Here is a 14,343-nt window from a genome sequence, read left to right as displayed (position 1 = left end):
CGGCGGCGGCGGCGGCGGCGCGCGCCCGGCCTGAAAGCTTCAACGTGGACTTTCTAGGTGCGCCACCGTCGACTTGGCTTTCGCAAGCAAAAAGTAAAGAAAAAGCAAGCGCTTTAGGAGAGGAGGCGGCGGAGGAAAGAGTAGATGGCGGTACTTTTCTTATATAGGGATTTCAGGCGCGCGAGCGCGCATCTATTTCATATTTCGCCTATTTCGCGGGCCTTTTGTTAGAAAAAACAACCAAGCACACTTCAGCACGAAATAAATGTTTGATTCGGAGGTTTTTTGAGGTGCCCTACAACTTTGTAATTTACATGTTTGCGATTCAAGCAATAATTTAAAAGTTCACTAATTAAAAGCAATTAATTAATTAATACTTCGTGATGAAAAAATACTGGCTGTAAGTACACACGACTGTCGCTACTATGCAGTCAGTAGGATTTCTCTAGAGCTCTTGGTCATTTTTTAAATCTTGGTCCAAGTTAACTGGGACACCCAGTATATACAGTAGAACCCCGCTGTTGCGTTCCCGAATGCTGCGTTTTCTCGGCTGTTACGTCGTCTTCTGGCGGTCCCGGCATAGCGCCCATAGGACACAATGCAACTGTAACACCGCTGTTGCGTCGCAACTGTGGGACCGTTCCCGCATCGTGCGTTGCGAACTGCCACCCAGCGCCGGCCCGAGCGGCCATGTTGACTTTTTCATGTCGCTTGGCTTATTGGCTTGACGATGGGATTGGCCACCCAAAGTGCCGGGGGCGACACCTACGACGTATTTTCGGTTTCTGCCAGCAAAAGCTGACCTTTGAGATCCGTATTCGCTATCTAAAGATGGTGTCTAGGACGCGTTGGGGCCCTAAAATTGGTTTTGGTGCATAGCTGTTCCGTATAAAGTCCAAGGGCGATAACGCCGTCGCCGCGCATCTCATGCTGTATGTGCGAGTGAAAGCATGCGAGGGTCAGCCGACGATTACGACTCCATCTCGCACGCGCGAAGAGAAATGCGGGGCGGAAGCGCGCTTCTTCTGTCTCGCGTGAGGCAAAGAAGGAGGGGGGGAGAGGGGGGGGGGTGTTACACTGGCGGCGGCGACTGCGCGGGCGCCGTATCTTGAAAGCGATACGGCGCCCGCGTCGTATCGCTTGCATACATACATACATACATACATACATACATACATACATACATACATACATACATACATACATACATACATACATACATACATACATACATACATGCATACATGCATACATGCATACATACATACATACATACATACATACATACATACATACATACATACATACATACATACATACATACATACATACATACATACATACATACATACATACATACATACATACATACATACATACATACATACATACACGCTCTTCTAAGCTCTCACATCCCCTATCTACCTCTATCACGCGACTGGCTTCCCACACTTCACACAGACTTTCTTTTTTAACACATCAAAATTATGTTCCGACCTGCATCTGATGTGTTCTCCCTGCATCGTCGGCGAGATCTCACTACGTGCTATCACTATAGTTCTCGCGTATGTGTCGATTCCATTGCAACATGAGGCGTAAACCGGACGAGCAAATAACCCACCGCAAGCTGTTGCCGCAAGACACCGAATCAAGGGGCGCATTACCTCGGCGGGCGAGGACCCGGGAGAAGCAGAGACTCTCGGCGGAGATTCCGGATGCGGCGTCAAATTGCCGCTCGTCGAGACCGCCTGGGGGACTGGTTCTCTGGTTTCCCGCAACAGTCCCTGGCCTCCGGCTGCAGTAGGCCCCGAAGAGAGAGACGCCGCCAGCGGTTGAGTACATGCGTCCATATTGTAAAGGCTGCTCCCCTTGGCAGTATCGTAAGCATGGCCTCAGAGATCTGAGGTGCGTGTTGTCTGATGTCGGAGGCCATGTTGTAACCATAAAGTTTCCTACAAAAGCTACTAGAGGGAACTGTGGCGCTAGTGTCTATGGGAGCTGCAAGTGTGGCGATTCAGCCAGCATATGCGAATGACGGGCAACAATCAATTAATCAATCAGTCAATTAGTCAGTCACTCAACCAATCTTATTTTATTTTCATCGTGAAAGAGTGCACGGCAGTACACTGGATTTGCCTGAACTTTGTCCTTCTGATTTCAAATTGCTTCGCCACAAGGCAAAGCAGTTTGAAACGCCGCAAGAACGTCTGAAGCCGAGAACAGTCGAAAAATCCATAATCTATCTATAATAAGTTTTGTAGAAAACTGTGCTTGCAACAAGAAACTCGAAAAATGTGCGCCTGAGAGAAACTGTCGGCACAATTATATTAACTCCCATTGACTTCCCCATTACATAAGAGAATAGTGAAACATATTTTCTTCGAAGCTGTCGGAACTCTGCCAGATATGCTTCTTGCACGTGAAAGGACGACACTCAGCAAGTATATATATATATATATATATATATATATATATATATATATATATATATATATATATATATACATGGGTAGCACTTATAGCATTTTGATTTTACGCTGTTGATTTCGAAGTGCCGGCCGTGGTGTCATCGTGTGTTGTCACGGCGATGAACGAAGAATAGGTTTGATGACGTTGCTCTTGAAAATATGCAGTGGAATCTCGTTGATACGATCTTCACGGGAACCGGAAAATAAGACGTATCATCAGAAATCGTATCATCCGAAATACATTGCTTCCATAAGACAATAGCCGGGAAAAGAACAGCGAAAGAACGTATTATCCCGAAAAATGTATTAAGCAGAATCGTATCAACGAGATTCCACAGTAATATGTATAATCATGATTATATGAAGAAAAATAAAGCGCTTGCACTTGCAAAAAAAAAAATAATAATAAGAGCGCGGCGCGCGTGAGAGCGCCCCCGCCCCCCCCCCCGCTCCCTCCGGCGCTGGCTTCCTGCTTCCTTGCTTGCGCGTGGGAGCAGCGATTGCAGGAAGATTTTATCGGAGCGAGCCAGTGTATCATGACGTCACGACGCGACCCGCTCTCCAGGGTACGGAAACCGAAACTATAGCTCGTAAAAACGGGTGTTATAGTAGAAGCGTGCAACGTTGAGCTAGTTGGTTCAACGTGTCCTTTGAAGGTAAAAACAGCGCAACATTGGCGACAGACCGTAGGAAAGAGTTGTTAGCGCTTCGGAGTGTGTGTCCTTTTGTTTTCTTCTGCCTGTCATCACTACTGCGCCGTTTTTACCTTCGAAACTATTATATTAACTTGCCTAGAGTACCATGATGCTTACTAAAAGAAAGAACGATATATTTATTTTTTCTGTATCTGTTACGAAAACGGCAGCGAGATCAAAAGGCATCGAGGCCTGACAGAGGCTCCTGCACCGTTTGGTAGTTGGCAACGGTGATTGCTTACACTCAATACAGGAAATAAACACAGCATTTTAGACTTCCTTTGTCACAGTATTACACAAAATACTTGAGTGTACATTAGAACGGAGATTCATAACACGTAGGATGCATGATAATGTTTAAAAAGTGTACCAATACAACATTGCGCACGAATAATAAACAAATGCGTAATTATTCTTGAGTAATCAATTGCGCAAGTTTCAGGTCCTTAGGCTGCTTTAAAAATAATTTAGGAGAAAGAATCGGAAATAACAAGCATTAGCAATAATAAATTACTGCACACTTTGGACAGATAGCCTAACGGGAACTAATGGCAATCAATAATATTAAATTACGTTTTCAATTAACAATAACGTTAAAGAAATCTTATTTTATAGCACAAGGTCGCGGTATCGAATCACGGCCGCGGCGGCTGCGTTTCGATGGGAGCGAAATGCAAAAACACCCGTGTCCCGTGCATTGGGGCCACACTAAAGATCCCCTTGTGGTCAAAATTATTCCGGAGTCCCCCACTACGGCGTGCCTCATAATCAAATCGGTGTTTTGGCACGCAAAACGCCAGAATTCAATTCAATTCAATTCAGTGCTGAGATTTGATTATTCACGTGTTAATTGCTTACCATATAACTAGTTCTTCGTGGTATTCGATAACTTTCCTTTCGCAGTGGATAATGAGTATTTCGGTAGAAGGTTTGCCCCCTTCACTTAATGCAGATAAATAATTCAAGTCGTAAATGTTATGGCAGTTCCCTTTAAATGCGTACGAAACCTTAGAAACCTTTTGTTATTGTTGTTTTTTTGTTTTGGTCGTGCTGTACATTGATATCCTGATGTACCACTTTTGTCCCCTTACGGTTTTTTCTTCTTTTGTTGTATTGTATAGTGTACTGCTGTTTATTGTATGCCATAAGCTGTTTACATTGCTGTATGTAACCCCCCCCCCCCCCCTCTCCCTCTGTAACGCCTGAACGGCGCTGTGGGTATGAGAGTAAAAAAAAAATAAATAAAGGTTCTCAACTACGCAACCACTGCTAAACTGAATACTCAGGTCGGGTTGTATGTAAGTTACGCTTCAAGAATAGCAATTAACGGCCGCTCACGGCGCCAGAGAAAACGCTCATACGAGACGCCGGTGGCGACGTAGCATTGATGTTCTCGCATCAACCAACACCACCTAGATAGCACAAGGCCAGTGCACTCCGATTCATGGCGTCATACTACCTGGCTTGACTGCCACAGAGTCGAACGGGGATGCTCCCGGCTAAACCGCGGTGATTTTGACGTCAGTGCTTTCGTCATGCCGTGCTCGGCAATAGAGGTTTCGGACCTAGTAGCGTGACGTCATAAAGCAGACCTGTGCACTCCCATCCATGACGTCATGCTACCTGGCTGGACTGCCACAGAATCTAATGGGGATACTCCTGAGTAAGCCGCGGTGATTTTGACGTCACCGCTTTCGTCACGCCGGGATTGACAGTGGAAATTTAGGCCCAAGTAGCGTGACGTCGTAAGGCAAAGTGCGCAGGCATCATCTCGCTCTGACGTCATGGATCTTGAGAGCGCCCACTCGGGCAACGCCTCCTATAGATAGCAGGCCTGTGCACTCTGCCCTATGACGTTATGCTACTTCATACAAAATTTTCACTGTCAATCCCGGCGTGACGAAAGCGGTGACGTCAAAATCACTGCGGTTTACTCGGGAGCATCCCCATTAGATTCTATGGCAGTCGGGCAAGGTAGCATGATGGACGTCATGGATCGAACTGCACGGGCCTTAATTGTGCTATCTAGGAGGCGTTGACTCGGGTCTAGCTGATCGTTTGTAGGTGACGGAGGACTACGTCGCTGCGCACACGACCTTTACCGTGTTATCTACACATCACGCCTGTTTGCAACGTGCGCTAAAATCCCTTGAAGACACTATTTATGGTTTAAGAGGAAGCTTTGGCTCGGGAGCTCCTATATTTATATACATGGAAAGTTTTTTTTTTTTCTCTACAACCATTGCACCGATTTTGAAGAGGTATGTTGGATTTAGAAGGAAATATTAACATCTAGCGATGTATCAAGCAGTTCTCTTATTTAGTATACCAACATACTTTTTTTTATTTTGAGAAATGTGAAATTTCAATAACTGAACTATGAAGTTTGCAACTGTAGCTCAGCGATGACGAACGATATCTCAATTCTATAAACTGTTAAGAATGCATCTAAAGAGGACAAAAGTGATATGTTATACACCGCTCTGAAGTATACCAGAAAGTTGTGAACGAGACTTTTGCAAAGCCCTCGTAAACATCGTAACAATTTCATGTACTCTGTAATCTTATATATCAAGTTTGCCCGTTTTAGATGCTCTAACGGAGGCAGTTTGCAAAACTGTGATGCCTGTTTATGGCGCAGAAGCACGGAATTGTAAACTTCGTGCTTCATTTTTTTAAGTACCATTTTGCGGGGATTTGTAACAAATTCGAGGCCCTAAATCGAAACCCCACTTTCTCAATCACAAATTTTGCGCGGTTTCTCTTAAATGCAAGAAAATGTCATTCAAATCGGCCAGGGGATTTTTTTCACAAGAACATTTCTGCGTTTTGCATATATTTGAATAGGCGGCATCGGAGCTGGCCCCTGGTTAAAGCTTTCATTTCATTTCAATTTCTTTATTGTACCCTCAGGGCCAAAGCATTACAGAGCGGAGTGGTCTACATGAAAGAAGAAAAATACATCAATACAATACGTCAGATGATGAAGACAATAATAGAAATTCGAAAAGGGAATACCACAGGTAGGAACAAATACAAGATGGAACAGCAGAGAACCAATAAAGTAAATATTGTTACTGTTGGCTGCTAGCTTAAGTGCTGTTGAAGAGTTGGTGGTCTATTAGATCTGCAGTGAACGCAGGAAAGAGGTTGCACTCTTGAGGAGTCCTTGGAAAGCATGGAAGGTGGAAGTACTACAAGAAGGGACCGCAATTTTATATCTTTGGTGACTGCGTGATGAGACATGCTGGGGTGGAGGGTGAATTCCTGGTGTAGTGAATGGTGACGAAATATGCGATGAAAAATGATCAAACGGTAGGTCTAACGGCGAGATGCGAATGATGGCATAGTTGAAGGCTGGATTTTATATCAGTCACACTTGCAGCTCGAGCACAGTTAGACACGATCAAACGCGCTGAGTTATTCTGGACCATTTCGAGTGAGGGAATTAGGATTGTCGTTAGCAGGATCCCAGACTGAGGCGGCGTATTCCAGCTTCAAACGGAGTTGTGTTTTACAAAGCAATATAGTTTAAGAGCCCGAGTAGCGCGAGAAAAGTTGCGAAGGACGTATCCAAGCGTTTTGTTGGGGCTGCCGATTATGGGTTCAATGTGACCATTTCACTTAAACGATATAGTGACACCGACATATCTGAATGAGGATACTACTTCCGAGGGAGAGTTGTCAAGGTAGCTTGCAGTTGATGTATTAGCAGATCGAGTGACACGCATTACTTTACATTTATTGGTGTTTAGTCCCATGCATCAGTTTTACACCAAAGCGACATGGCATCAAGATCGGATTGCAGTGTACTATTGTCGTTGGGACCAGTTATTTCTCGAAATATTACGAAGTCGTCCGCGGACAAGCGGTATATGATAAGAAATACAGGAACGTAAGTCGTTTATGTTGATTAGAACGAGGAGTGGGCCAAGTACAGATCCTTGTGGTACACCTGAGAAAACAGGACTCGGACGAGAGTCAGTATTATTATCAGAGACAAACTGGGAACGATTTAGTAAAAAGCATTCAAGCCATGCACGTAGTTTGGAATCCAAGTTTAGCAACTGCAACTTATACATTAGTAGTTTGCGACACAACTTATCGAAAGAAACGTACAAGTTTGCCGCTCCGTAGAGGCTGAGGCAACTCCGGCTTCTCGTAGAGCGGTCGCTGTGTCTGAGGCTAAAAGATTGCCGTCGGGCTCGTTGCCTACCAGAGGCGTGACGTTCGCTTTCGCCCCCCTGAGTATTCCCCGGGGGCGATGACCGCGCCGCGTCTCGGTGTGTCCGCGTTTGTCGCTGTGTCTGGTCACTGTCGTATCCTGCATGCACAAAAGTTCAGTTACGAACGCGCTTGCAAAGAACAAGTAGAAGAATAACAGGATCCGAGGAGCTCGATTTTTTCAATGCGTAAGCATTTCTATGCCTACCGAACGAGGAAACCCGTCCGTCCGTCCGTCACGTAAGACGAGATCGCTTTCAAGATAGGACTCGCAGCGTTGAGCAAATTGACATTCGCGCTGTCTCTCGCTTCCACGCGAACTAAGCGGCAGCGAGAACACAGCGCACACGAAGCTATCGGCACTCGGTGCACTCTGTCCCCATCGCAGATCGCTTTCAAGATATATGGCCCGCGCGGCCGCGCCGTACGCAGCCGCTGCCGGGTACGGTTGATCACGGTTGATAATGGTTCGCACCGAGAGGAGGCAGCTTCATCGACCAGACAGCACGCATCGGCCAGTGGTCATCTTCCACGAAGCCAGTAGCATCATCCAAACGCACCATCACATAACATGGGTATAACATGGGTGAACATTGCGACTACTCGCCTCTTCTTCGTCGTCTCATACTGGTCTCAATTAACATTTCGGTGTCAACCACGCTTCTCCGTTTTCTTTCGCGGCGTTTCTCGCAATTATACCAAACAGAGCAGTATACGATGCCTAAAAATGCAGGTGATTAGTAGCAAATGCTTACGCATCATTTAGATAACTACCGCAGGAAATTCTGGGTGTTATTTTTCGTAAGTCGAAACCATACGAAGAAACAGACAGTGTATGTATCCGGAGCACGCATACAGGAAGTTACGTTTAATTGAAATGTATGAATTATTAGGCAAAGGGAATGAAAGTGCCCGAGAGGATAACCTGCCGCAGGCGGGGACTGAACCCACATTCCGCGTCTGGTGCTTTAGCATTTATGCTACCACGGCGGCCATTCACGGGCAACACCGTTTGTTTTAATGCGTAAGCGTTATATGCCCCATGAAGCGGGAAATCCGGCGTCCGGCGTTAACATCCGATGGTACCAAAACCCACGTGACCAAGTGATGACGTCACTATTCAATGTCAATTAAAACCGACCTGGCACACACCCATAAAAAAATCGCCGCCCCTTCCACTCCATGAAGATAGTCGAACAGATAAGCTGTGTTAGCCGGCCTGCCGCGCCAGGCCGGCTAGCCCGAACGGCGCTACTTGCGGGGGATGGGACGCGTCGGCGTTCCTAGCGCGTTCCTCACGCTCTTTTTCTACGACGTTCCCAGACAACGAGTCCTTGACCAAAGCTCCGTATATACAACCAACGCTAACGCGAACTCCTCTCACGCCCCACTCCTCCATTGACTTACTTTTAGGGGCGAAGCTCCTTATAGCGGCACCCGTTCGTCCCCGTCGTAGTAGGTAGCCACGTCTAGTTTTGTGAATTGCTCAATAGATGGCGTTGTGTGTCCGTATATGTATGTATACCCATATATACATATATATGTATACGTATAGTATAACCGGAAGCCGACTTCCGCTTCCGGTTCCACTTCCGGTTCCGCTTCCGGTTCCGGAAGCCAGCTTCCGGCTTCCGGAGAACGCTTCCGGCGTTTTATGAAAAAAAAAATTCCGAAAGTTGTGTCCGTAGCGCGAAATCGAACCAGGGACCCCTCGCTTCCGAACGCGCGGCGCTAACCACTACGCCACGAAGCGCACATAGACACACGCACCACGATGGCAATAAATACCCAACATTAACGAAAGGCCGCGTTTCTAGCGCGTTTCTAACGCGTTTGTGCTAGCGCGTTACGGCACGTGTAAGAAGCTGGTGTAAGACGCTGTGGCCTCTCCGCCTTACCTTCAACGCGTTTCGAACGCGCTGCCCAAGGCGGTGGCAAGTCAAGTTCAAGTCGAGGAGCGTTTATGAATACGGGGGGTATACTCTCTCAGCAGTCATGTGATGGCGTCGGCAAACGCGGTGCACGTTCCGGCATGTGTAAATGGCTGCGTAAGACGCTGTGGCCGCTCCCCCTTACTAGAGAGTACTGCACGTTTCTAACGCGTTTGTGCTAGCGTCCCCTTAAGCGGGAGATCCGATGATTCCCTCCGGAGCTTCGCCCACTCATCATCATTCAGCCCGTGGATATGCTGTGATTTTTTTCCTACACCGCCATTGGTTGGCGCGCCTCACGCTCTCCCCCTCCAACGCGAGTATTAGACGGTGCGACTTACGTCAACTCCCCTCTCCGTTCTCCTTTTCATCTGCATCCTCCCACAGCGATCTCACAGGGGAAAAGGGGTCACTCCAAACCCTTCCCCCCTGTTGAGCTCTTCTTTTCCTCTCCCGCTAGGTCACGTGGCCACTTTTTTAGCGAAGTCCGACAACGATGTCACAAAAAATGCTCAGGCTGACATCAAATTTCTCAGGGAGGTTCCTGTAAACAGAGTAAATTAATGGGTCTGAAAAGAGAATTAGGTACATTTTCGGTCTGAGTGGGAATCGAGCCTGGAACTCAGGGGGGCGAGACGAGAACGCTTCACCGATGCCACGGCGGCTCCACGATTCTGGCTGCCTGGTGCGTGTGTTATTGCACACGTCACGTCGCAGCCATCTGGCTAACTAAAGGTGTGGCCTAGTGCGTGCGTCATTGGGCACGTGACGGCGCAGCCAGTGGGGAGGAGGTGGCGCCACGTCATGAGTGTATAAAACGATCGCGTTCATGACGTTCCGTGGTCTAGAAACGGTATATATATATATATATATATATATATATATATATATATATATATATATATATATATATATATATATATGTAATGCTTTCGCATTCCCACACGTACGAAATCTATAGTGTTCCCTGCCGAATTTTTTAACCGCAGGCGTCAAGTAATAAACGTGAGCTTAGGGGCAGGCAACTGGCCAATACACTCGCGCACGCCACCTCACGGCATCAAGAATGCGGAATTCGAGGCTCTCGCTATGTGCAACGAGGGAGAAGTATGGATCCGAGGGGCTCGCTTTTCTTTTAGTCACAACCAATATAATCATCATCATCAGCCTATATTTATGTCCACTGCAAGACGAAGGCCTCTCCCTGCGATCTCCAGTTACCCCTGTCTTGCGCTAGCTGATTCCAACTTGCGTCTGCAAATTTCCTAACTTCATCATCCCACCTATAGTTTTCTGCCGTCCTCAACGGCGCTTCCCTTCTCTTGGTATTCATTCTGTAACTCTAATAGTCCACCAATTATCGATGCTACGCATTACGTGGCTTGCCCAGCTCCATTTTTTCTCTTAATGTCAATTAGAATATCGGCTATCCCCGTTTGCTCTCTGATCCCCACCGCTCTCTTTCTCTCTCTTAACGTTAGGCCTAACATTTTTCGCTCCATCGCTCTTTGTGCGGTCTTTAACCTAATTGTTCTCGAGCTTCTTTGTAACCTCCACGTTAACCTCCACAACCAATATGCGAAGTAGCAAACAGTGAAGCCGGAGAAAGCAGAAAATAAGGTTAACTAAAGGTTAACTGTTATGCTTGATTGAAGTGTTGAAATAATAAGGTAAACGGAAATGAAAGCAGACGAGAAGAAACACGTGTGACGGTGACTTCGATCGCTTTAATTACCTGGATTCCTTCGCCGCGCCCGGGTTCTTGTCCTGTGGATGGGCTCCGTGAAGTGGACGGTGTGGTCAATGCAGGTGACTCCGGGCGATCCTCAGGCCGCTTCTCGGCGGTGACTAGGACGCGGCCCGAGCGTCCGCCCGGCGGTGTGTTTTGGAGCAAGGCGTCGGCCGACCTAGGAAAGGTGCTGCCGGGCTCGTTGGGCTTTGGTCCACCGTGGTCACCCTTATTGGTCCCGCGGCTCTTCCGGTGCTGCGAGTGATCCGGCTTGTCGCTCGGTGTCAGCATGGTGCCGTCGGTCAACGCGTGGTCTCGTGTAGCCAGACGCAGATGCCCTTGGAACACGCACTGCGATAATAATTGAGCAATAAAAGAAAGCAGGCTCTCTCGTAACCGAGAGTAGATGTAAGCATAAAATGGCTACCGGCAAAGTAGATAAGTGCCGCGACGCAGGCCTGAAAGTTTACTAAGCCGAAATTAACCTGTGTTGAACTGAACGTCGTTGCAAGTCCCCGACTCGGCCAAACAACCACACGCCGCGCGCCGGACGCTGCCGACCTGGTCACGCAGCGTGGCGCCATCTCTCGAAGGAGGTGGCGCAAAACCCGCGCCGCGGAACTCACGGACCTTTTCGCAGTTTTACACGACGTTTGGATCTGATTGGAGGTTTCACTTTTGACTTTACTTTGACTTTCCATTTCACCCCAAGAGGCGAAATTGTGAACAGTGAGAACTATTGTGATGTGTTGCGAACTAAACTGAAACCTGCAATCAGATCCAAACGTGGTGGAAAACTGCGAAAAGGTGTCATCCTGCAGCAAGTTAACGCTCGGCCACATTCTGCCAAACGGACGGCCTAAACAATAAAAGAGTTGGGATTCGAATTGCTGGAACACCCGCCATATAGTCCGGACCTGGCTCCAAGCGATTTTCATATGTTCGGACCATTGAAGGACGCGCTCAGTGGAAGAAGATTTGCAACCGATGCAGAGGTCATTGATGCGGTGCAAAATTGGTTACAAGTGCAACCCAAAAACTTTTTTCTGACGGAATCAAAAAACTTGTGAAACGTTGGGCAAAGTGCGTTGAGGTGCAGGGACGTTACGCAGAAAAATAACGTATGTCTCAGTTTTCCATTAGAATAAATGCACCTTTACTCAAAATTCCCTTTACTTCTTGACTTCCCCTCGTAATTCATAATTAAATGAACAGGAGAAGCATCTCCCGCGTTCTTGTCACTGGCAACAGAGCATCCATTTAGCTACCCTAATCTTCGCGAGGGAAAAAAGGAGCATAAAAGGTTGAGCGAGAGATGATAATACCCCACTCACGCGGGGCACTTTCGATCGCGATCGGTACCGATCTGGATTTAATTTCTCGATCGTGATTTCTCCCCTTCCGCCGCTTGCGTGCATGAGCCAATCACGATCGAGAATTTTGACGCGCGATCGAAAGTGCCTCGTGTGAATGGTGTACAAGAAGGTGTCAAAGTGTACACGCATGAGAGCGCCGTTGAGGCTGTCTGATCGAGACTGAGCAGACGGCACCATTGCGCAGGCGCCGGTGGCGTATATGGATCCTTTGCAATATAAAACGTCACGATTTGCCCACATCAGCTGCGCGGCTACTATAGCTTCCACTACTTCCATTCCAGTGCCAGATTATTATACGAAGTTACGAACACGTTGGACACGTGTCGTTCCTCTCACTGACTGCAAACGCTAACTATAAAATGCCGTTGGCTTATATAAAGAGATCATAAATTACCATTGACATACCTACCTTTTGGTCTTGTAGCTGCTGAGATACAGGACGCAGGTCCGTGTCGAATCCTCCTGTTCTTCTTCTATAGGGCCACGCGGGTCGCGTGCTGCTGCTAATGATGATGATCCACAGCGGCGGAAGAGCCAAGAATTGAGTGGGTTGTATACAAGAGTGAATGTCATCGGCAATTTCGATGATGTTGTAAAGGCGACACAGGACGTCTAATACTGCTCTGTACAGCACCTATAGAACAGCCTCGTAACCGTGATTAGTGACGAACAGGATATAGAACGTGGCATCACTAGTATTCCAGGCAACCGGGGCGGCTGATTGAATTGAGCTTATTTTGCAACAACAAAAAAGATTGCGAGGATGACCAGGCAAAAAGCTGCAAGTAGCAGCTTGAGGGGAACCTGGCCGCTTCATACACAGGGCAGCTTCACAGCGGTTAAACAAAAGCAGATGCTATATACAGGGTGTCCCAGCTATCACGCAGCACGATTTAAAAAAAGAGGAACCGCGTTAGGCGAAGCAAACCTAGTGCGTATTGTTTCCAGTACAGTGGAGTAGCCGCCAGTAATTTTTTTCGTTACTGAGATTTAATTAGGTATTTGTAATTAATTACCTAACTCGGAGAGTACTGTCCTAATTATCAAAGTGTCAATGAGAAAAGTGTAGAGCACTATGAAAAACTACCGATACAGCTTTCTGTTGCTCAATACGTGATATATAAATGTGTTTTTCTGAGTGTGAAAGAAGCCAACGAATATACGCAGAATTGCCGCGCGACTGGCCGCTCGAAGCACTTTGCGTGTATTCGCGGGCTTCTTTCGCGCTCAGAAAAACACATTTATGTAGCACGTATTGAGCAACAGAAAGCTGTATCGGTAGTTTTTCATAGTGCTCTATAACCGTACTTCGTTTAGTTGTCGAACACTTTGCTATCGCTATCAATGCCCCTCCTCCCAAAAATTTTGGAGGTGCTCCCTTTAAACTCGATAGTTTCCCGGGAACACCCTTTTTACGCTTTTTGTAAGAAAACACCCACCCGAAAGGACTTCCTGGCCTACAGCCCTCAGCCCGTAGAACTTCTGTCACGCAGTCTAGAGTGTACCTTATTCTAGTACACTCGCTCCGGCCAGCACGGACGTGTTGGAGGATGTGTGGTGGAAGTCACATGCTGTTTTTTTTTTTTTTTTTTTTTTGTTTTTTTTGCAAAGGAGCATTGGGACTGGTACCCCAATCGTCAACGTTGCCATAGCAACCACACTTTTCCACCCGTGTCTTTCTCGCAGCACATTCTGTTCGCGAGACAAGCTGACCTTGGAGTGTGGTGTGTAAGCTTGAAAGTTGTGTTTAGGGTCCGAGTGTGAGTGTCAGCCAACAACAGAGACTACGGCTGCTGGGTAAGTGCAGAGACACTCAAGTAATCACGGCGCGGGTCTCCGTCGTCTTCTTCAACGTGCCACGTAAAAACACAGGAGCGCGTCTGCTTCACTGCGGCACACACACTTTCCGGGCGGCGCGTA

General features: G+C 47.2%; 1 protein-coding gene across 1 annotated transcript; it reads right to left on the bottom strand.

Moving 5' to 3' along the window:
* Positions 1 to 7,002: 7,002 nt before the first annotated feature.
* On the bottom strand, positions 7,003 to 12,906 carry LOC125946724 (uncharacterized). Its single transcript, XM_049670601.1, has 3 exons — positions 12,833 to 12,906; positions 11,054 to 11,398; positions 7,003 to 7,487 (listed from the first exon to the last, which is right to left on the bottom strand). Exons 2-3 carry the CDS (start codon positions 11,336 to 11,338, stop codon positions 7,245 to 7,247), a joined length of 528 nt encoding a protein of 175 aa, XP_049526558.1. The 5' UTR covers positions 11,339 to 11,398; positions 12,833 to 12,906; the 3' UTR covers positions 7,003 to 7,244.
* Between the last annotated feature and the right edge of the window lie 1,437 nt (positions 12,907 to 14,343).

Source organism: Dermacentor silvarum, chromosome 7 (assembly GCF_013339745.2).
Source record: "Dermacentor silvarum isolate Dsil-2018 chromosome 7, BIME_Dsil_1.4, whole genome shotgun sequence".
Lineage (NCBI taxonomy): Eukaryota > Metazoa > Arthropoda > Arachnida > Ixodida > Ixodidae > Dermacentor > Dermacentor silvarum.
The sequence above is the reverse complement of the archived record's forward strand: the minus strand, read 5'-3'. Positions and strand labels throughout refer to the sequence as shown.